The sequence below is a fragment of the Thermobia domestica genome, chromosome 17 (assembly GCF_964235325.1).
Source record: "Thermobia domestica chromosome 17, izTheDome1.hap1.1, whole genome shotgun sequence".
Lineage (NCBI taxonomy): Eukaryota > Metazoa > Arthropoda > Insecta > Zygentoma > Lepismatidae > Thermobia > Thermobia domestica.
Genome location: NC_137470.1, coordinates 160,618,268 through 160,639,572, shown reverse-complemented (window position 1 = coordinate 160,639,572; position 21,305 = coordinate 160,618,268). Strand labels below are relative to the sequence as shown.

Here is a 21,305-nt window from a genome sequence, read left to right as displayed (position 1 = left end):
TTTGAGAAACGGATATATATATATATATATATATATATATATATATATATATATATATATATATATATATATATATATATATATATATATATATATATATATATGAATAGGTATGCTTTTTTATGCTACCATTAGTGCTGTGAAATCAAATTGGAAAATCTCGATATGTGCCATTAGACAATATCATTTTACATGAGAAACCGTTATCACGACTCACTTATCTGCTTTCGATTTCGAGCCATTTTGAAAATCGGCATTTATTTTCGCGTTTCTAAACGACTCGATAGAGGTTATGTACAATAATAACAAAAATGCAATTCCTGTAAAAAGTATGTTTTGTGCTCTATCAAGTTTTGAAAAAACGCTCCTCAATTAATGCCCGATATCAAAACGGAAAAATCGTACGTTAAGTCGAAGAGGTTAGCGGAAGGCGGTGGAGCATGGAACCTTGTCAGTTGCACCAAGTGACATGCAGAATTTCTACGATGATGATGATGATTATACATGATAAAATCACCATCAAATATAATGTTTGGAATCCTCTACAACAGTCTTTTCGTTTGATATCTAACACAAAATATTTATGCAACATTCGGGTTCGATTCCCGGTGGAAGCTTATGTGGTTCGAATTCCACGTTATGTAGATCCACGTCTCATATAGCCTTACTGCTGAATGAGACGCTAAAATCCAAATCAACTAACTAATCCAACGAAATATTTAAGTGATGTATGATTTTATAGCTTCTATTACGTGACGTTGAAATCCGTCAAATAAAATATCGCGTTCCAGGCTGTAGAGGAACTGAGGGAGTTTTATACAGGATGTTACAAAATGTGGCACTATATTTTGGAAACAGATTTTTCACATCAGAATAAGAAAAAAAGAAGTTCATATGGACCCGTGCTTAAAAGTGGACAGTTTCGGAGTTATAGGGTGCCGAAAACGTAAAACAAGTAAACTTAAAAAACTTCCTCCACTATTATAGGACCTATCGTAATTGAGTCAAGAGATCACTGAGGAACTGGTATGTCAACTATCCAAATTAGTGATGTCGAAATCGTTTTTTGAAAAAACCGAAAACCGGTTTTTGAAAAAAGTGAAATTTCATAAAACCGAAATGTCGGTTTTGAAAACCGCTTTTGTCTTTTCGAAAAACCTCATTTTCGGTTTCGGTTTTCAAAACCGATTTTGCGGTTTCGGTTTCCAAAATCTCATTTGTGATTTCGGTTTTGAAAACCGCATTTACGGTTTTCGGTTTTCAGAAACCGGTTTTCTCAAAAACCAAAAATGACACAAAAATTCAACAGCACTAATCCAAATGTCCATGTTTAACTATGTTCCAGTACTAACACGCCGATTTTTAGAGAGGTAGGTGGAAAGTGATCAAGTACTCCCAGACAGCCTCTCTAAAAATGATGGTGCACGTACCAGAGGTTCCGAAAGAAGAATATTTGGATAATTCACATACTACTTCTTCAGTGACGTCTTGACAGGACTATGATCGGACCCATAGTAGTGAATCTATGGACTTTAAATTTAATTTTTCCCCAATTTTTCGGCACCCTAGATAACTCCGAAAATATCCAGTTTTGATCACAGGTCTATATGAACTTTTTTTTCTTATTTTGATGTGGGAAATCCCTTCCCAAAATCTTGTGAAAAACTTTCGTAACACCCTGTATAGTTGAAAAAATAGTAAAAAATTTAACGGTTTCAAATTTGAAATTAAGGTAAATGACAAATGATTGAGTAAATTAAATATTAATATCAGAAAAAAGTAACGGTTAAATTGAAATTAATCTCAAAATTAATAAAATTATAATTAAAAATAGCATTTTTTTTCTTAACGGTAACGCAATGCAAATAGTATAGAAAATGAAAATTTAAATATTTCAGTTTAACGTCCCATGATTATGCCCTTTTCTGCTAAGGGAGACGATGATTAAGGAAAGTGAACGATGGTTGATGATTTGGTGGAATGAGAAAGAGGGAGGAAACGGGAGTACCCCGAGAATACCCACGGACACGATGTTGTGCACCACAAAATAATTAGTCAAACATTGAGCCAGGGATTCCGCTCACCAGAGGTAAGCTCCCTGCCACTGAATCGCCTTGACCCCTGGTAATTCCTCCTTACTAATAAAGACAAATTCGTTCATGTTGGTGCCGGCATTGAATCGAGTTGCTAACCGTTCACAAATAAGAGTACAATCTGAATACATCATTCCCAAACGGGACCGCTTGTGGCTCAGTTGTAGAGCGCTTACTGAAGGTTATGGAGTCATTGGTTTGATCCCAAATCTCGTCAAGTGTTCTTGGGTTTTATCTGAGTTCTCCTGTTCCCTCCCACTTCCTTTATCCCATCATGTTTTTTTCATTATCATTATTGCCTCCCTTAGCCTCGGAGCACAATCATATCAAACTTAAGGAAAAATCTCCCAACAATAAGTTAAAATCCATCTTAGCTTTAACCCTTTGATTATCATTTTTTTTTAATGTGGACATTCTTTTGTATGTACGACACCTTTAATGTAGGATATTCCTGACATCTGTACACCGTTTTGGAAACTAAACACAGTCTCCTGATCACATCTAACCCGATGTGAGAACAACATGTAATTTTTAGAATTTTCTAAAAACAAATTTACAAAGATTTTTGAGTTATTCGCATGGGACACATGCCTACCGTTGGTAGTCAAAGGGTTAACTCAGTTAGTGGGACAAATATATTAAACGTACTAAAATTAAAGCTTTCTAGAGGTTGTGAGTGCTTACAGCTGTTCCAATAAGGTTATCAAAGATAGATTTGACACATATTGACATCTGTTGCCAGCTTTTCTTATTTTTTTGCCCTCCCAGCGTCCTATCTGCAGTTGTGTATGTTGTCAGGACCCTCTTAATTCAACGACCGTTGACGAAGAACAGATCATCCAATCAAAACAGAAGAAAAAGAAAGATTTGTTGACAACTCCCTTTTGATGAGTACGCACGGATCGAGCGCGCGTTCACTTCAGTGTTATAAATACACTGCATGTTAGTCGTTCGGGTAGCTGCCACTTCGGTGCAACGAAACATGATATAAACTATGTTTAAATAGAATTCCATGACCCAAGTTTTAATATTTAGTTAGAATTTTCTTTTCTTTCAGTTTAACGTCCCACGATTATGCCCTTTAGGCTAAGGTAGACGAATGATTAAGAGGCCTCATCACTGCGAAATTAAAATACCGCTAATTTTACAGTAAATATGTGATATCTTCAAATAGATAAAAGATAATCGAAAAGTGGAACAAGACCTCCCTAGACAATATTATTTTGCGTAAGATACCGTTATCATGACTCACTTATCAGCTTTCGATTTCCAACCATTTAGAAAATCGATATTTATTTTCGCGTTTCTAAATAACTGCAAACGGAAAGCTACTAGGTGACTCGTGATAACGGTACTTCATGCAGAATAACATCGTCTAGGGAGGTCTTGATCCACTTTTGGATTATGTTTTATCTATTTGAATTTATCACATAATTACTGTAAAATTAGTGGTATTTTAATTTTGCAGTGATATGGACTCTTGAGGCAAGTGAATGATAGAATTGATAGAATGAGAATGTGGGAGTAAACGGGAATACTCCGAGAAAACCAACACACATGATGTTGTTTACCACAAACTTACTTGGCCCGGGTCGAACCAGGGACCCCGCGTATCAGAGGTAAACGCTCTACAAGTCCATGACTTCACGAACCAAGAGGATCATCGTTGCTGAAATAAAATAAGTACCAGGCTCGCACCCAGAAATTTTTGTTGAGAAGAGTCCAAAGCTTGGGAAAAGTCCAATGCTACAAGTCATTACTTTTATATTATTTGACAAGTGTTATTCTATATCCGAAAAGGCTAAGAAATTGTTAAGTACTGTCACCTATACAGGGTGTCACAAAAATTTCTCACAATATTCTGGAAACACATCGTTCACATCAAAATATTTATAAAAAAAGTTTATATACACCTGTGCTCAAAAGTGCATAGTTTCAGACTTATAGGGTGCCGAAAACGTGAAATAAGTGAACTTTAAACGTTCATAGTTCCACTACTATTGAACTTATCATAGGCCGGTGAAGACATCACTGAGGAACTATAGACGGATAGTATGTGGACTATCCAAATATCCATGTTTAAGAATGCTGCAGTACTTAAACACCAATTTTTAGAGAGGTAGGTGGAGAGGCATCAAGAAAAGTAGTCCCGAAAAGTGTCTCTAAAAATGATTGTGCGAGTACCGGAGGTACTAAAAGCTGGATATTTCGATAGTTCACGTAGTAGTTTCTCAGTGATGTCTTGACCTGAGTTTGTTCGGTCCTACAGTAGTAGAACTATGGACCTTTAAAGTTCATTTTTCACGTTTTTGGCTACCTATAACTACGAAACTATCCGTTTTTGAGCACAGGTCTATATGAACCTTTTTACTTATTTTGATGTAAAGAGTATATTCCCAAAATATTGGGCCAAATTTTTGTAGCACCCTGTATTCTCAGATTAATTAGATCGTCACTATTTTCAGAAAAGATGATAGATTAGGATTAGGAATTAGATTTCTGTGCTTTCGGCATCTAAGGCCATGTTAGTCCGTCACTAGGATTAGGATTAGGAATTAGATTTCTGGGCCTTCGGCATCTATGGCCATGTTAGTCCGTCACTAGGATTAGGATTAGGAATTAGATTTCTGTGCTTTCGGCATCTAAGGCCATGTTAGTCCGTCACTAGGATTAGGATTAGGAATTAGATTTCTGGGCTTTTGGCATCTATGGCCATGTTAGTCCGTCACTAGGATTAGGATTAGGAATTAGATTTCTGGGCTTTCGGCATCTAAGGCCATGTTAGTCCGTCACTAGGATTAGGATTAGGAATTAGATTTCTGGGCTTTTGGCATCTATGGCCATGTTAGTCCGTCACTAGGATTAGGATTAGAAATTAGATTTCTGGGCTTTCGGCATCTATGGCCATGTTAGCCCGTCACTAGGATTAGGATTAGGAATTAGATTTCTGTGCTTTCGGCATCTAAGGCCATGTTAGTCCGTCACTAGGATTAGGATTAGGAATTAGATTTCTGGGCTTTCGGCATCTATGGCCATGTTAGCCCATCACTAGGATTAGGATTAGGAATTAGATTTCTGGGCTTTCGGCATCTATGGCCATGTTAGCCCGTCATTAGGATTAGGATTAGGAATTAGATTTCTGGGCTTTCGGCATCTATGGCCATGCTGGCCCGTCACTAGGATTAGGATTAGGAATTAGATTTCTGGGCTTTCGGAATCTATGGCCATGTTGGCCCGTCACTAGGATTAGGATTAGGAATTAGATTTCTGGGCTTTTGGCATCTATGACCATGTTAGCCCTATAAGGGATTACGTCCCTCGGCGGTAACACTGTTTGGGATTATTATGTTACGTACCGTCCCGGTATTTGCCTGGTGTGAATGAGGAAAATGCAAGAAAATCCTCATTCAGCATGGCTGGCCTGAAAAACTGTTACACCTTTTCGACCGAGTGTCCCCACCGGGAAAAATGATAGAACTAGATTGTTTTTAGTATATGAAAAGCAAAAGTACAGATTGAAAGCAAGATCAAATCTTTAAGCTACAAGGCTACATCAACAATTTCTCAGCTCAATTAATTTTATTAAGAAAATGTACAGCGTTAGCCTAGTTACGAAGTTATGGAGCGTCTGGATCCAGTGGACCCCCACGTGCGCACGCCCCTGATAACCAGTGAATTCACATACACATGTACACCTCATGAAGAAGTTTGGTTTGTATGGCGTGATATTTTGTCAATTAATATTGAAACCAGAAGTGGTAATGGAAATCTACCACTTCCGGTTTAGTACAGAGATTAGAGTGGAGATCAATCACAGAAACTGCTTCTGAATGTCTATTACCATTTTTACTCTATAGTGGTCAACGTTAGCCCAGTGTTAGAGCGTTCACCTCTGGTGCATGGGGTCCATGTTCGATCCCAGTTCGCTCCAAGTGAGCCTTTTGGTGGACAAACACCATTTGCGTGGGTTTTCTCGGGGATCTCCCTTTTCCTCCCACTTTTCATTCCATCATTTCGTTCATTTCTCATCATCACCGTTTATAGCCTAGCTGGCATAACCGTAGGACGTAAAACCTAAAACATTTTATTTTTATTTTACTTTCTATTCCATTAATGTATATTGCTGTTCTTAGTTTCAAGGAAACCCAATCGGAAAAAAGACCATTAGGAAGACGTAGACTCAGAATATTAAGATAGATCTCGCAAAAATAGGAATACAAAGCAGAATAGAATCCAGTTTTCCTTTATCTCCCTATTAATATAATGAGGTATGTCATATTTCTCACTGACAGTTTCACCATCGGGTCCCCTTACATTCTACATCTTCCTTAGTTTCTCAATCTAGAACAAAATTTACTTGTTTCATCCTTACATTAGTATTTATTTGCTTCTCTTATTTCTGTGATAAAGAACGAACGCCAAGCTTTAACATTGTTTAGGAAGTAAGTTTCTATCGGTCAGTAAATTCTGTACTACGAATTTCTTTAACAAAACAAATCTAACAAGTAGCACAAGGACTCTATAGTAAAACATTCATTTCAGGGTAAACATTAAAAGATGGACAAGGATTAAGTGTAGATAAATGTTTAACACTTATGTAATTTAACAGTATATACCGTAAAAATGCTTGGTTTAACTTAGAGATATTTCTCTGCATTTCAGGATTACAGCAGAAGTCGATTCGGTGGAAGTACTCCATCGTCAACCACGACGAGTTCAGCTAGCACCACTGGAGGATACCGCACCGGATATCGTTCTACATACGGAGTAGGAAGTACTACAGGGACCACTGGATCAACTTATGGTATTACCTCATCTTATGGTTCTGGTGCCAGAGACCGATCAACATCTAGAGATAGATACGGAACTAGTCTACTAGGTTCATCGTCCTCAGGGTATACATCGGACTATGGTAGCAGTAAAACAACTCCAAGTTCTTCGAGCACATCCCGTACAAACTACAGTTCATATCAAGCTGCTTCACCAACGACTGACAAGGACAAAAGTATTGGTAGTAGTGTGTCCAGTTATGGATCTAGTTATAGCAGACAGTTTAGTAGAACTAACAGCGGAGGTAGTGGTACAACTAGTGGATCATCTACTAGTACAGTAAAATCGCCTACTAGTGATGCTAGCCCAACGACAGAAGATAAAAGTATAGGTTATAGCAGCAGTGGTTATCCGTCTTATCGTCTGTATAGTAGACCAACTACTCGACCGACCTATGGTAGATCAACAAGTAAGGATTCCACTGATGACAATAAAACCAACACTTCTTCAAGCACCTCGACAGCGAACGATTCTACCACTAGTAAAGTTTCAAATACAGACTCGTTAACCTCTTCTAGATTCTCGAAAACTAGCGATACGCCACCTACAACATATTCTACTAGATATGGAAGTACACGTACCAGCCGGTGGGGTGATGATAAAAAATCTACCTATGACATCAAAAGTCCAAGTACAGAGAAACCCCCTTCGAGCTTCAGCCTGGTAGCGTCAATTGCTGATAAATTCCGTGGTAATACCGCCGTCACAACTCCTCCGAAACCGTCAATACCGGAATCGACAACTACTGTTCCTGTAAAACCCAAAAACATACCAACAGAATCTGAGCTTTCTTCTTCATCAGAATCAGAAGAATCTTCTACTAGTAGTGATGAAGAAAGTAGTAGTGAAGAGGAAGTCGTTCCAACAACTATGACTGTTGTTACACGTGGCACATCACCAAATCCATCATCAACATTCAGAAGAACTAGGCCATCAGACTTTGCTCGTATTATACAGCGGGAAGTTCCACGACCAACCGTTAGACCAGAAACGGCAACAAAGGAAGTCCAGGCCGATTGTTCAGATGATACTTCAAGGTATTCCAGATATAGTTCGAGATATTCATCTACACCATGGTCTTCATACTTAGACAGATATAGTAGTTATTCACCTGTGTCAAAATATAGCTCCAGATATAGTTCATATAGTTCATCTAGAGGTGAAAAGGAATCTCCTGTTACATCACCTACAACGGAAGTAAAGGAAAGTCCACTTTCAGTCGAAAAACCAAGTCGAATATCTTCCACCACAACCACGGAAACTGTGGACAAGTCTAAAACTAAGTCACCCTCCATACTGCAAAGCGATACACCTAAATCTTCGACTATTGTAAACTCGGAAAAGAAGGATGAAAGGAACAAACTCCAAACAAGCAAAGTAGAAGACGTAACCCCAACAACTACCAAACCACCATCTCCAGCAAGATCAGTGACAACTAACCAAACAGAAGCGGTGAACAATGCACCTAGTGAAAGTAGTAAGCCGTTGTCGAGGAGTAATTCCCTTACCAAATCCAAATCTACTCGTAACTTTAAATTTCCTGGTTCGAATGAGACTGACACAACAAAGAAGACCTCGTCTTCCTCTGAAACATCACCAAGAATTCAAACTACTCCTCCACCTTCCCCTCTTTCTCATTCTAAATCCTCAGTGAGGTTCAGCCCAACTTTAGTTACCAATGAAACATCAACTGCTCATAAACTTCCACCACCAGTTCCAAAACCAGATCACCATGATAAAGGTGAGAGTCAAAGTGTGAAACATTCTTCATCTCAAAGTTCCCTTAAAAAGTCTCCATCTTTAGGCATTGCCAATAAAGATTTCCGAAAATCAACGCTAAACATGGACTTAGATGAAAGACAAGCTGAAGAATATAAGAGAAAACAAGACGAATTGCGTGAGAAACAAGCAAAAGCAAAACGGGAACGAAAGAGCTCAGAAAGCACTGCCGTTGAAGAAACAACTCAGGAAAACAGTATTAAACCAAGCAAATCGGGTAGTAAATTACAACTTAGTTCGTCTGCTCATAAACTTCACAAGACCAAATCGAAATCAAAAATTGAAGATAGTAATGGAACATTGCAACCAAGTCCTTCAACAGGAAGTTTGAATAAAACTAGATCAGGTTCAAAAATTCCAGAAGGAGGGTCAAAGCGTTCCCCATCTATAGGTAAATTAAACCAAGAAAACCAGAATGAGAAGCCAGGAAGTGTTTCGCGTACTTCATCTCGAAGTAAAATGGTTAGGCGTAGTGGATCATTTCGGCGTGTTAGTCGATCTGCTTCTTGCAGTTCAGAATCAAGCAGTTCTTCCTCTAGCAGCAGTAGTGAGGATGAAGGAGTCACATTAAGATCAAGTAAAAGTAGTGTGAATAGTGTTGCAAGTGTCCGAAGGGTCGCTAAATCCCCTTCAGTTACTAGAAAAGTAACAGGAGTCTCGGTTTCATCATCAAGAACCAATTCTGCGTCTCCGGAACAGAGAATCTCTCCATCTAAAGGATCTGAGAAACCTCCAAGACCTCCGTCAAGCACAAAATTGAACTGTCAAGTGCAAGACAATAAGAACAAACATGAAGAAGGAGAAGGTAAGGAAGATAATGAAAGTGAAGCTGCTGCACACCAATCTTCATTCCTTATGCGTGCTTTAGCTGCAGGTGCGGGAATGTTTTGGGTTAGGCGACAAGAGTCTGGAGAAAGACCATGGTGGTTAGACAGTACGGATAATGTTCCTGAAGGTGTAAAGAGGATAAAAAGTAGTAGATCTGTTGCTAAAGTTCATGCGACAATTGGAGAGGAAGGGACTGTGAAAAAGGGAGATGAATCTGAGTCAGAGAGTTCCGAATCCTCCTCATCAGAAGAGGAAAGCGAGTCTGAAAGTTCGGAATCTTCAGAAGAAGATAAAGAAAACAAACCAGAAGAAGGAACTAATGCTGCAGCAAATGATGAGAAGTTGCCTAAGTTTCCGCTTGTTCTTCCAGACGAAGAACAAACTGTGGCAGCTCCTCTTGGTGATAGAACTAGTCCAGATGGATTAGAAACTCCTCCAGCTCTTTCAAAATGCAGATCAGCATCTGTGGCGAAAGCTGACGAAGATGAAGAGCAGGAAACTGGAAGAAAATCTCCTTACGACAATGTTGTGGAAAACGAACAATCTGAAGATGAGGACACTAAAGAAAAGCAACAAGAACGAGAGGCATTGAGGGCTCGGAGGAATCTAAAGTTCTTCATCGGAAGCCACACAAACATAGACGACATACTTGGCTCTGCAACACCTGTGAGTCCTATCGATGCTGTGAATTACAGCCCTCAGACTTCTGAGGTTCCACCATCTTATCCAAGTGACAATTCGACAAAGAAAGGTGAGTGTTACTCTAAAATGAGTATTATTTTCCAGTATTATTCCCTTGATTTTTCATTATTGTTCTTTATTAAGGCATTTATTTACCTAATCAAGGGTATTGAACATATTTTTTTTTTTGTCCAAAAATATAGATTAATTTTGCTGTAGAAAGTTAAATATTCCAGAAAAGTTTACTTTTGTGACTATACAAATGGGTAGAGAAAAGAATGACTAGGGAATGTGATAGATTATATATATATATTGGAATGAAATAAACAGGGGACATCACCATGTAATTTCTTTTTTTCTCCTGTTCAAAATTTTACGATACAAACCACTTATCTTTTCATTTCTCAGAAAATTAGTCCAAAGCAGACATAAGTGGCAAGGTTTTTAAAATTTTACAATTGTGTTCGTCTTGCTTATGGTACAGATTGAAACCTAAAGAACCAAAATGGGCTATGTGCCATTGGTCATTAATAAACCTACCTGGACGTTTATTTTTGTATCTATTTAATAAAAATGCAGTATGAATATCAGTGGCGTATTTATGATTTTATTTCGGTGGCCTATGCACAACACGGGGAAGTAGGGGCAATTGCCAACCTGAGTTTGAAATTGAATATATTTTAATTGACTGTCTACTAATATACTAGGAAAAAAACGTGAAACTCGTATATCGATAGAGGATATTACCCTCTCCCCAGGTAAATCTGAATTGACGCACCTGCGAACACATGTTGAATATTTGTCACCTCACTTCAACTTAACTGATTTCATTTTAGAAAAAAATGGAAATATTCGGTTTTATCTGTTTACGTTTTTACCTAAAAGAAAATGTTGAGCTAAGTTGAAGCTAAAATACACTGATTGTAGTTTTAATGGCAAGGATTGCAAACTGGTGAATCTTACGTAATATGATGCACTCAAAAAATTTAGCAGCGAATCTAAACTTTTATTCTATCACTGGAATAAAAAGGAAGCAACATCTTGGTCTATATAATTTCCTGGGCTACTTATTCTCTCCCACTTGATGTTCTTTAATTCAAACATTTACCTTTCTTTATAACTAAACAATGTAAATATTAATTTGCTTCAATAACTAAGGTACCCTTATGTTGATATCCATGTAAGTTGGTGTGGAACACCAGTTTCGCTTACTGACGACGGCCGACTTGAAAGTATATAACCAAATTAATGGTCGAAAATATAATAGGAGAAACAAAGGAAGAAACAACTAAGAAAAAAGAAACAGAAGAGTAGAATGGACGAAAGAAAGAGAAAAAAAGAACGCAGTTCTTACATGGAATGAAATTTGACAAATTCAGTATTATTTCTGAACAAAGAGCATAAGAAAATGGAAAGTCAATAACATTCTTAGAAATGGTAAGAAGGATTATTGTTGTACGTGGAATGCGAAAAACTGGCAATTTTTTGGAGCGGGGCTTGAGCCCGATAGCCCCTAAATACGCCACTGATGAATATACTTCTTGAACGTATACATTCACAGTGACCCATAGATTGTATCTAAAGAGAGCTACAATGAAGTACCATCCTTCTGAAAGCATTGCTTGTCATAAATCACTATCGAGGAGAGAGACTTGTTGATATTACAAGACAGATGTCGATCATAGTTAACGAGTACACAGAACAAAGCAAATGTCCCTAAGATCTCAAAAATATGAATTTTGGAAAATCATCCAAATGGTCTCAGGAAAAAGAAACTTGGCGACAAAATTAGATATTACGCGGAACAAAATGCTTTGCTATACCAGTATAAAACGTTTAGACTCTATACCTAGGCAGGGAGAGAACAGGTCTTCACGTTCACAATAATTTTACACGCTGGCAAAACATAGTAAAGAATATAATTAGTTATTCCACATTAGGAACATGTTCTATATTTGGTGCACCTACCCAATTTATTATTATTATTATTATTATTATTATTATTATTATTATTATTATTATTATTATTATTATTATTATTAATGATGATGATGATGACTAGTGCAACGAACCATTCAACAAAACAAGTATTTGCGTGTTTCTGTTTACTGGATGTTTGTGTTTTTCCAGTCTTAGGAAAAAAATCTTACTGTTTGAAATAAGAAAGTAAAGAGGGATAAAATCAACCAATTAAAAGTTTGAAAATATAATAATACAATATTTTTTTCCATATAATAACTTTGGTAAAAGTTACTCGATTTCAAAGCCATATTTTGTGTATATATTCTTTATAGCTTCTTGACTGTTTCCTTTTATGGAGTCAAATTTTAAAAAAAAATGTATATTTACGCTTAAGAGGCCTCATCACGGCGAAATTAAAATACCGCTAATTTGACAGTAATTATGTGATATCTTCAAATAGATAAAAGATAATCGAAAAGTGGAACAAGAGCTCCCTAGACAACATTATTTTACATGGGGTACCGTTATCACGACTCACTCGATTTCCAGCCATTTAGAAAATCGGCATTTATTTTCGCGTTTCTAAATGGCTGCAAACGGAAAGCTACTAGGCGACTTGTCATAAAGGTATTTCGTGCAAAATAATATTGTCCGGGCGCTTTTGTTCCACATTTCGATTATCTTTTATCTATTCGAAGATGTCATATAATTACTGTAAAATTAGCGGTATTTCACTTTCACAGTGATATGGCCTCTTAACTTTTGTGAATGTAACTTTTCCAAACATTTTCACCTCAAAAAATTATGCTTGAAAATCTCAAATACTATGAAAGAACGACTTCTTTTCGCTTACGTGGCTATTTATTGGTTTTGAAATATGTCTTTTCTTTGCTAAATTAAAGATAATTCAGAAAAGATGCATTGATCCATTACATAATAGTAATGTAAGTGTGTATCAACATTTATTAAGTTGTTGATAATCTATATTTGTAACGCTTACCAATTTTTTTACAGATGTTTCACCCGTAGATGAAACAGACGCTACTGTGATTCGAAAAACTGACAGTTCAAGTCGAAGAAACAGTGCCAGTAAGGAGGCGAAATCCAAGTAAGTTGATAGAATTCCAGTAAGTACTTCTAAAGTGTTCCTGGCTCAACATAACTCGCCCTCATCATCAATATGTTTATGTTGAAAGAAATTAAGAAATAAGAAGTGTTCGAGTTCTCAGATTGAGTGTAGTAACATTCATTGTTCACGTTCATGAGTGCGTAATATTGAGGCTGATGCCAAACATGATTGATACTTTCGAAACCAGAAGATAGGTGATAAAAATTTTCTAAAATATTTTTGATGTTTACATGGGTAACTACAGACAAGTCACACGGCTGAAGTTTGAACTCAATCCCCGTCACTCTCAAGGGTATTGATGAGTTTCAGTTTTGGTAGTAAGGCTATGAATGAGGGGCTTTAACCTCATGAATATAGCATACGACATACTCACCTCCTTGAAATCTGCTTTATTTCGTATTGACATCACCTTGGTCATGAGGTGAGATTTAGGTTCAGTGGTGTCGTGAGGAGAAGCAGAGTAATTCGAGAAGAAATAAAGTTCACAAGCAATCTATATATATAAAAGAGAACGCACAAAATCCTTTGTCCGCTCATCACGCTAATACGGCTGAACCGATTTCTTTCATTTTTGGGGGGTTGTTAGGATTTGGACCCTAGATGGTTTTTATCATATCACTTTAATTTTCAATTACCAGTGTCTTGAGATAATTGACCAATCAGGTGTCAATACGTACAAAAAATCCTTTGTCCGCTCATCACGCTAATACGGCTGAACCGATTTCTTTCATTTTTGGGGGGTTGTTAGGATGTGGACCCTAGATGGTTTTTATCATATCACTTTAATTTTCAATTACCAGTGTCTTGAGATAATTGACCATTCAGGTGTCCATACGTACAAATCCTTTGTTATTAGTTCATCATAGGTATAAAAATAAACGTATTTATATGCAACCCGCATGACCCTGTGACTCGGCGGGTTAACATAACTGACAGGCGCTATAAATCACTTGAAAGCGAAAAAGTAAAAATTATCTAAGTAACAAAGTTTATTGCGTTCCGGGATGACCGCAGCGAAGCGGGGCGGGTTGGGGTGACCGCAGCGAAGCGGGGCGGGTTAACATAAATGACAGGCGATATAATGTTAACATTAGTGCAATCTTCTATGGTTTTTATCATATCACTTGAAAGCGAAAAAGTAAAAATTATCTAAGTAACAAAGTTTATTGCGTTCCGGGGTGACCGCAGCGAAGCGGGGTGAACGCTGCTAGTTAGTAAATGCATTCGGAATGCAAAATTAAGGTTTTCTAGCCACTGGCGTCAGAAAGGTTTTTCGCAGGAGGGGTCGAAGTTGGTAGACATTTTCTTTTCTTTTCTTTCTTTTAATTATTTGTAACCTTTGATAATGGGACTCAGCTACGGATAGCGGGAGGTGATACTCGTCCAGAGGTTAATTTGTGTGCTACCTTCCGAGTATAGTTTCCAGCAAAATGACAAATGTTTTTCTATTTATTTATTTATTTATTTATTTAACAATCACCAGATACAGTTCATAGGTCATTTTGTGCTGGATATCTAACAACAACCATAGCAATGGAAAGGATTTGGTAACATGTCAGCCAGGGCCTGTTTAGTAGATACCATCCAGGCATTTGCCTTGTAGGAAAGGGGAAAACTCCAGTCAGGATGATCGGCAAAAGGAATCGAACCCACGACCTCCTAAATGTGAAGATAACACTTTATTACTTGACCTGCTTCGCTCGATATTTCTTTGACAATATCGTATAACAGGTATTATTAGAATGGAAGTTGAAAAGGCAAAGAAATAAAGAAATATTGGAGAATTAAATTTATAAGATATTGCTCATGCGCGGAAACTTAATTTACATTATTGATTTATTTGAATTCCAGCGAGGGGCTAGGTACCCCTATTGCCCACTTGAGGACACCCATGATCCGAGCCGACCGCGAATTCATGGTGATAATAAGAACTGTTTTCTTAAACAAATTACTATCCGATTTCACTGGCGTTCAGATGTCTCATGGCCTAGCTCCGAAGACTATATTTTAGACATATCCTAATAAAATTTATATAAATCTTGCAGTTTAACGTCCCACGTTTATGCTCTTTACGCTAAGAGAGACAGATGATTAAGACAGGTGAACGATGATGAAAAATTGGTGGGATGAGGATGTAGGAGGAAATGGGAGTACAAGAATAAAACCTACGAACACAAAGTTGTCCACTACAGACTTATCTGACCGGGGATCGAGCCAGGTACCCCGCGCACCAGTGGTAGGCTCTTTACCACTAAGCCACTGTTGAGTTGAATTGATTTTGAGTTTAACGTCCCGTTTACCAACGAGGCTATATGAGACGTGGATCTACTGATTAACGTGGAATCCGAACCACATGAGCTCCCGCCGGGAATCAAACCCGGGTCTCCCACACCAAAGGAGCGTACGCTAACCGCTTAGCCACGCAGGAGCTCTACTGCGCCGCTGTGTCCACATCTAAAGCTATACCTAACCAATTTATAGAACAAGCCGAGGAGAACCGAAGTCAGAAGATCCCGACGTTCAAAGCTGTGGAACACAGCCTCTGTTGTGAAGCCGAGCCTCTCTCACCGAGCTAGGACACCAAATATAACGAACGTTATTTCTTAAGAGTCTTCATCCCGGCGAAATTAAAATACCGCTAATTTTACAGTAATTATGTGATATCTTCAAATAGATAAAAGATAATCGAAATGCGAAACAAGAGCGCCCTAGACAATATCATTTTACATGAGATACCGTTATCACGACTCAATTATCTGCTTTCGATTTCGAGCCATTTTGAAAATCGGCATTTATTTTCGCGTTTCTAAACAACTGAAAACGGAAAGCCGCTAGGTGACTTATGATAACGGTACCTCACGCAAATTAATATTGTCTAGGGCGGTCTTGTTCCATATTTCAATTAGCTTTTATCTATTTGAATATATCACATAATTACTGTAAAATTAGTGGTATTTTAATTTCGCCGGGATGAAGACTCTTAAACGATGTGTAACTTGTCCAGTAAATTTCATTTAGATCCGGCCAGTAGTTATCGAGAAATAAAGTACCACATAAAAGGCGATATGACATTAACTAACTAGTTCATACTAACTTCGCTATCTTAAATAACTTAAAACTAAAAATACTAATCGCTTAGCAAAGCAACGTTTATGTAAAAATAATAAATGTAAAACAGTTTCGCCAACTAACTGAATATATTGTCTGTATCTGACAGAGCCGAGCATGTTTCTTGCAGAACATGGCCACCAAATAACATTTTTTTTTTTTTTTTTTTTTTTTACTCCTTACACCATTATCTATTTACCCACCAAGTGTGGTTCAGATCTGGTCAGTAGTTATCGAGAAATAAAGTACCCACAGTGACGTAACTAAGAGTTGCAAACGGGGCTTGAGCCCTGGGGGCGTTGGATTGCGGGAGTACAAAACTGGGCAAATATTTATTTTTGCTATAAGGCAAAGAAATGAGTTTTAGCAAACTAAAGATCATTTTTTAAAAAAATAACCTCAGAAACTTAACTGGACAACAATGACTCACCAGCCTTAGGATCATGTCCGTAGAGCATAAGAGAGCTTCAAAGCTATCTTTTGAGGACTTGTAAACTCCTTTGCAGCCAAAAAAAAAAAAAAAAAAAAAAGCCTGAAAAATTACATTTTAGTTCCACTGTTTCGGGTTTTATTTAACTTACAACGATTTAAGAGATTTGCAAAATGTCCGAGTATAATACTCGAGACAACAGCTTGACTGTTTATCATAATTAAATATTTTATTCTAAAGCAACAGACTGTTGGTTCATTCTACACATATGCACATCCTGATATAGTTCCAAAAATATTGTGATTTGCAGTTATTATGATAAGACTATAAGAATATGTCAAGAATTCTAGTCTCAGGTTATTTGGCAAATAATAATTCGTTTTATCTTGTACTAAAAATTAAATTATGTACTGCAATTTTGAAATCAAGCTTTACCACTGAAGAAAAAATGGAATAGGAGAATTACTATGTGATGGCAATATAAGGCGTAGTCGGGGATCGTTTTGGTATACTTGGTCAGGGGGGGGGGGCGCTAAGGCGAGTTCTTGCTCCGGGAGACAACTAGCTTGCTGGCGTCGCCGCGATACCCAAACGCATACGAGCTAAGGCATAGATTTGCTACCAGAAGAATATTAACCAACGTAATATGCACAAATTCTGGAATATATAGAATTGATAGAAACATAACGTTTTATCGATACTGTCTTAAGGAAGAAAATTTAAAATATGTAATAACTCTTGTACACGGCTTTTAACGATAAATTATGTAATAATTTTCTCAGCATCTAGTGATAGGCTAAAATGTTATTTTTTTTACTGATGTCACATCCCTTAAGAGCCGTCACCACTGGTAATCTCAACCGTAGTCTAACAACATATTCCAATTCATGGTTCGAATCCAGTGTAGGACGACATTTTTTCGTAATGTCGTTTTATTGCTCGCTTTTGCAACTTCTGCCTACAAGGAACAGCTGTAGAATGTGAAACTCAAGGCAATGAAAATGAAATGGAGAAACAAATACAACATAAAATAAAGATACGTTTCTCCCGTATTCTAATTAGTATGTCTGTAGCTAAAAAGAAGGTACGAAAAAAAAATGTTTTGGCAAAATTGCAGCATTACGTCGAAGGAAGTAAACAGACGAGGGAAAACCCATTGCTTGGTAGGAACTTTTGCGAAAGAGTTTCTCATTACGCCAACAGATGGTAGAAGCTGTTTCATTCGTTTAACTTTCGCAGTACAGCGTAGAGTGCAGATAATTTCTTTTACTACCTACTTCTTATAAAGACCGGTAGATGGTAGGTGCTGCATGAAATTCCTCCGTTCGGGGATTATAGCTTCTTATATTCAAGTTAATACACAGACAATCCAGGAAATATCGTTTCAAAAATTATCTAGTTGTGTCATAGGAATAATACATTCACTTCATATGTAGCAGTACCTAATTTGTTTTCACTCTCAAATTCACTGGCAATGTGATTCGGAGCTATTTTTCTCATCAGATAGTGCTAATATCAGTGGCGGATACAGCCCGGAGCCAAGGGGATCTAGGCCCCCAATTTTGTGATTGACAAAAAAAAAATTGAGCTATTATTTATAATATTTTTTGAAAGTTTCCAGTAAACTCATGATATACCTATTATAGTCTGAGTTCTGGTTGCCTCTCCCCCCAGTTTTATCTTCTAGACCAGCCTCTGCCTAATACGGTAACTTTTATCGTGAATTAATACTCCGTAAGCAATATTGCATAGAATTAAGATTAGGGATTAGGTTTCTGTACTTTCGGCTCTATGGCCATGTTAGCCCGTCACACATATGAGAGGTGACGTCTCTCAGCGATTAACACAATCCGAGGAAAGGGAAGGAAGGAAATGGTCTGGGACTATTATGTTCGGTTCTATTCCGGTATTTGCCTGGTGTGGAAGAGGAAAAACCTCGTTCAGGATGGCTGTTACACTTTTTCGACAGAGTGTAGCAGTATTGATAATAATAATAATAATAATAATAATAATAATAATAATAATAATAATAATAATAATAATAATAATAATAATAATAATAATAATAATAATAATAGGAAAAATTGTTTTCGTGTAATTTCATTTACTCCTGAGCATGGGCGGAGCTACAGGAGGCAACTTGACAAAAAAAATGCTCCCTATAAGATGGCCAAAAGCGTCAAAAATGAGAAAATAGTCAAAAATGAGGTCTGACCCCCCAGCACACAATTCCTAACTTCGCTCATGTCCCTGAGTCCATTCAGGAGTATGCGTATGGTATTTCAAACAGTGTTTCTTCCACAAAAATCTTCTAGGATCTTTCTCCCTTCTTCATGCTGAGCTACAGATCCCTGGATTAAAAAGAAAATAAATTGCTAAAATGCTAATATACCAAAATTGTGTCCTAAAGCATCCCCCTCACATTCTGATTTTGGCTTCAACCCCCTCCCCCGGCGGATATAATTTTCTAGAATAAACCCTGATTTCAAACGTATGCTATAATCTAACCTTGATATGATTTAATCCTATTACTTGAGTAGAAGAGTTTTCACATATAAGGCTTTGTTGTACGATATTTTGAGTATGAAGGAGTTGTAATGTTTAGCATGTGAAGCAGGAGGCAGTGTTGGGTAAGTTACTTGTAAAAATGTAACGCGTTACAAGTTACTTTACTTTCTCTTAAAATGTAACGCGTTAGTAACGCGTTACTTGCCCCAAGAAAGTAACTGTTACTTTACTTCGAAAGTAACGCGTTACTAACGCGTTACTTTTAGGTCCGAAACTTTAAATATGTAAAAAAAAAATTACTTCAATTTTCCATACTACTATTACTACGGCTATTATTATTATTATTATTATTATTATTATTATTATTATTATTATTATTATTATTATTATTATTATTATTATTATTATTATTATTATTACTATTATTATTATTATTATTATTATTATTATTATTATTATACGTTCTGAATCGCTTTATGTAAATACAAGGACAAATTTTTACTTGATATATGAACATTTTCATATAACGTTTTAACATTGAAAAAATGCCATACTGCGTTACTCGTAGGGATGGGCATGAGCGAGTTTTTATTGAAACTCGATTCGACTAGAAGCAAACATCTTTGAGCTCGACCCGAGAACTCGGCTCGAAAAATTTCCTCCAACTTGACTCAAATTGGGGTCGAGTTTCGAGTCGAGTCGAGCCAAATCCGGTCTGTAGTTTCGAGTACTCTCTCGAGTAGAAAATGTAATTATTATCAATGACACTACTACTACTACAACTTATTATTATTATTATTATTATTATTATTATTATTATTATTATTATTATTATTATTATTATTATTATTATTATTATTATTATTATTAATTATAGCAACACTGTATATAAACATGGAAGATAAGTGGTTTGTATTTGAATACTAAAAAACTACGGTAGTTGACTGCCAACCTTGGTAGTCGTGAAGTCTAGGAATCAAGGACATTGTTTACGAGCTTCTGAATTTGGGTTGAGGGTTTAGGTTGAGTATTCCGGTTCGAGCCAAACACTGTTAAAACTTATAGGGCACTGGCCAAATATCTTCAAAATTGCTCGACCCGGGTTTAGAATTATCAACGACTCGAGCAGCTCGGCTCACAGCTCATTCACTATCAACCCAAACCGAGAAGTGAGCCGAGCCAACAGCTCACCCAACCGACTCGGCTAGAGCCCTCGGATCAGTTGAGCCAAACCGAGCAGTTGGCTCATCCCAACCAAGTCAGCTGGAGCCATCTTCTCAGTTGAGCCGCGCCGAGCTGAGCTTGTTATAAAAAATCTCTTGTGGTCTCGCTATCGAGACGAGACGAGATGCGAGCAGTGTCCCCTCTCGTGAGCAACACTATTACTGCATATTACTGCTTAGCTAACGTTTCTCATGGCTTTCGCTTTCCAGTGTAATCAGGCCATGATTTCAAGGCGAGTTAAAACGAACGAGCCATTTATCAAACTCGACGCAAAAAATTAAATCGGCTCGGAACTCGACTCGGGAATATTACCTTTGACTTGACTCGAAACTCGACTTGAATTCGAGTCGAGTTTTAGCTTGAATCGTGCTCATCCCTATGCGTTAGAAAAAATGGTTGCTTATTATTATTCTGCTAAACTGATTATATAATAATAAAAATGATGTTATGTAAAATTAATAATACAGAATATAGAGAAACATTACACTACAACTAATAAAGTGAGAACACATGAACTGGGGGTGAATCAAAACTTGCCAGTAACTCTAAAATCGATACATGCTTTTTAAAGTTAGTTTCAAACTCTATAATCAACGGGACTCTAGGATAAGCAAACTGATCTGAAAGAATTCCAATATTGTATACCATCAGCAAACTGTTTTCTAGTAATGAAGTAGCCTGCTCATCAGAACACAGTTTATTCATATTAACCCGTTACTGTATATCGTTAATT

General features: G+C 37.1%; 1 protein-coding gene across 2 annotated transcripts in view; it reads left to right on the top strand.

The window, feature by feature from the left end:
* Positions 1 to 21,305, top strand: part of Fhos (Formin homology 2 domain containing) — a 792,187-nt gene that overhangs the window by 137,893 nt on the left and 632,989 nt on the right. For both annotated transcript variants that reach the window (XM_081744509.1, XM_081744508.1), the window contains exons 2-3: positions 6,756 to 10,281; positions 13,188 to 13,281. In XM_081744509.1, the coding sequence (XP_081600635.1) occupies positions 6,756 to 10,281; positions 13,188 to 13,281 (3,620 nt within the window). The remainder of the gene's footprint in view (positions 1 to 6,755; positions 10,282 to 13,187; positions 13,282 to 21,305) is intronic.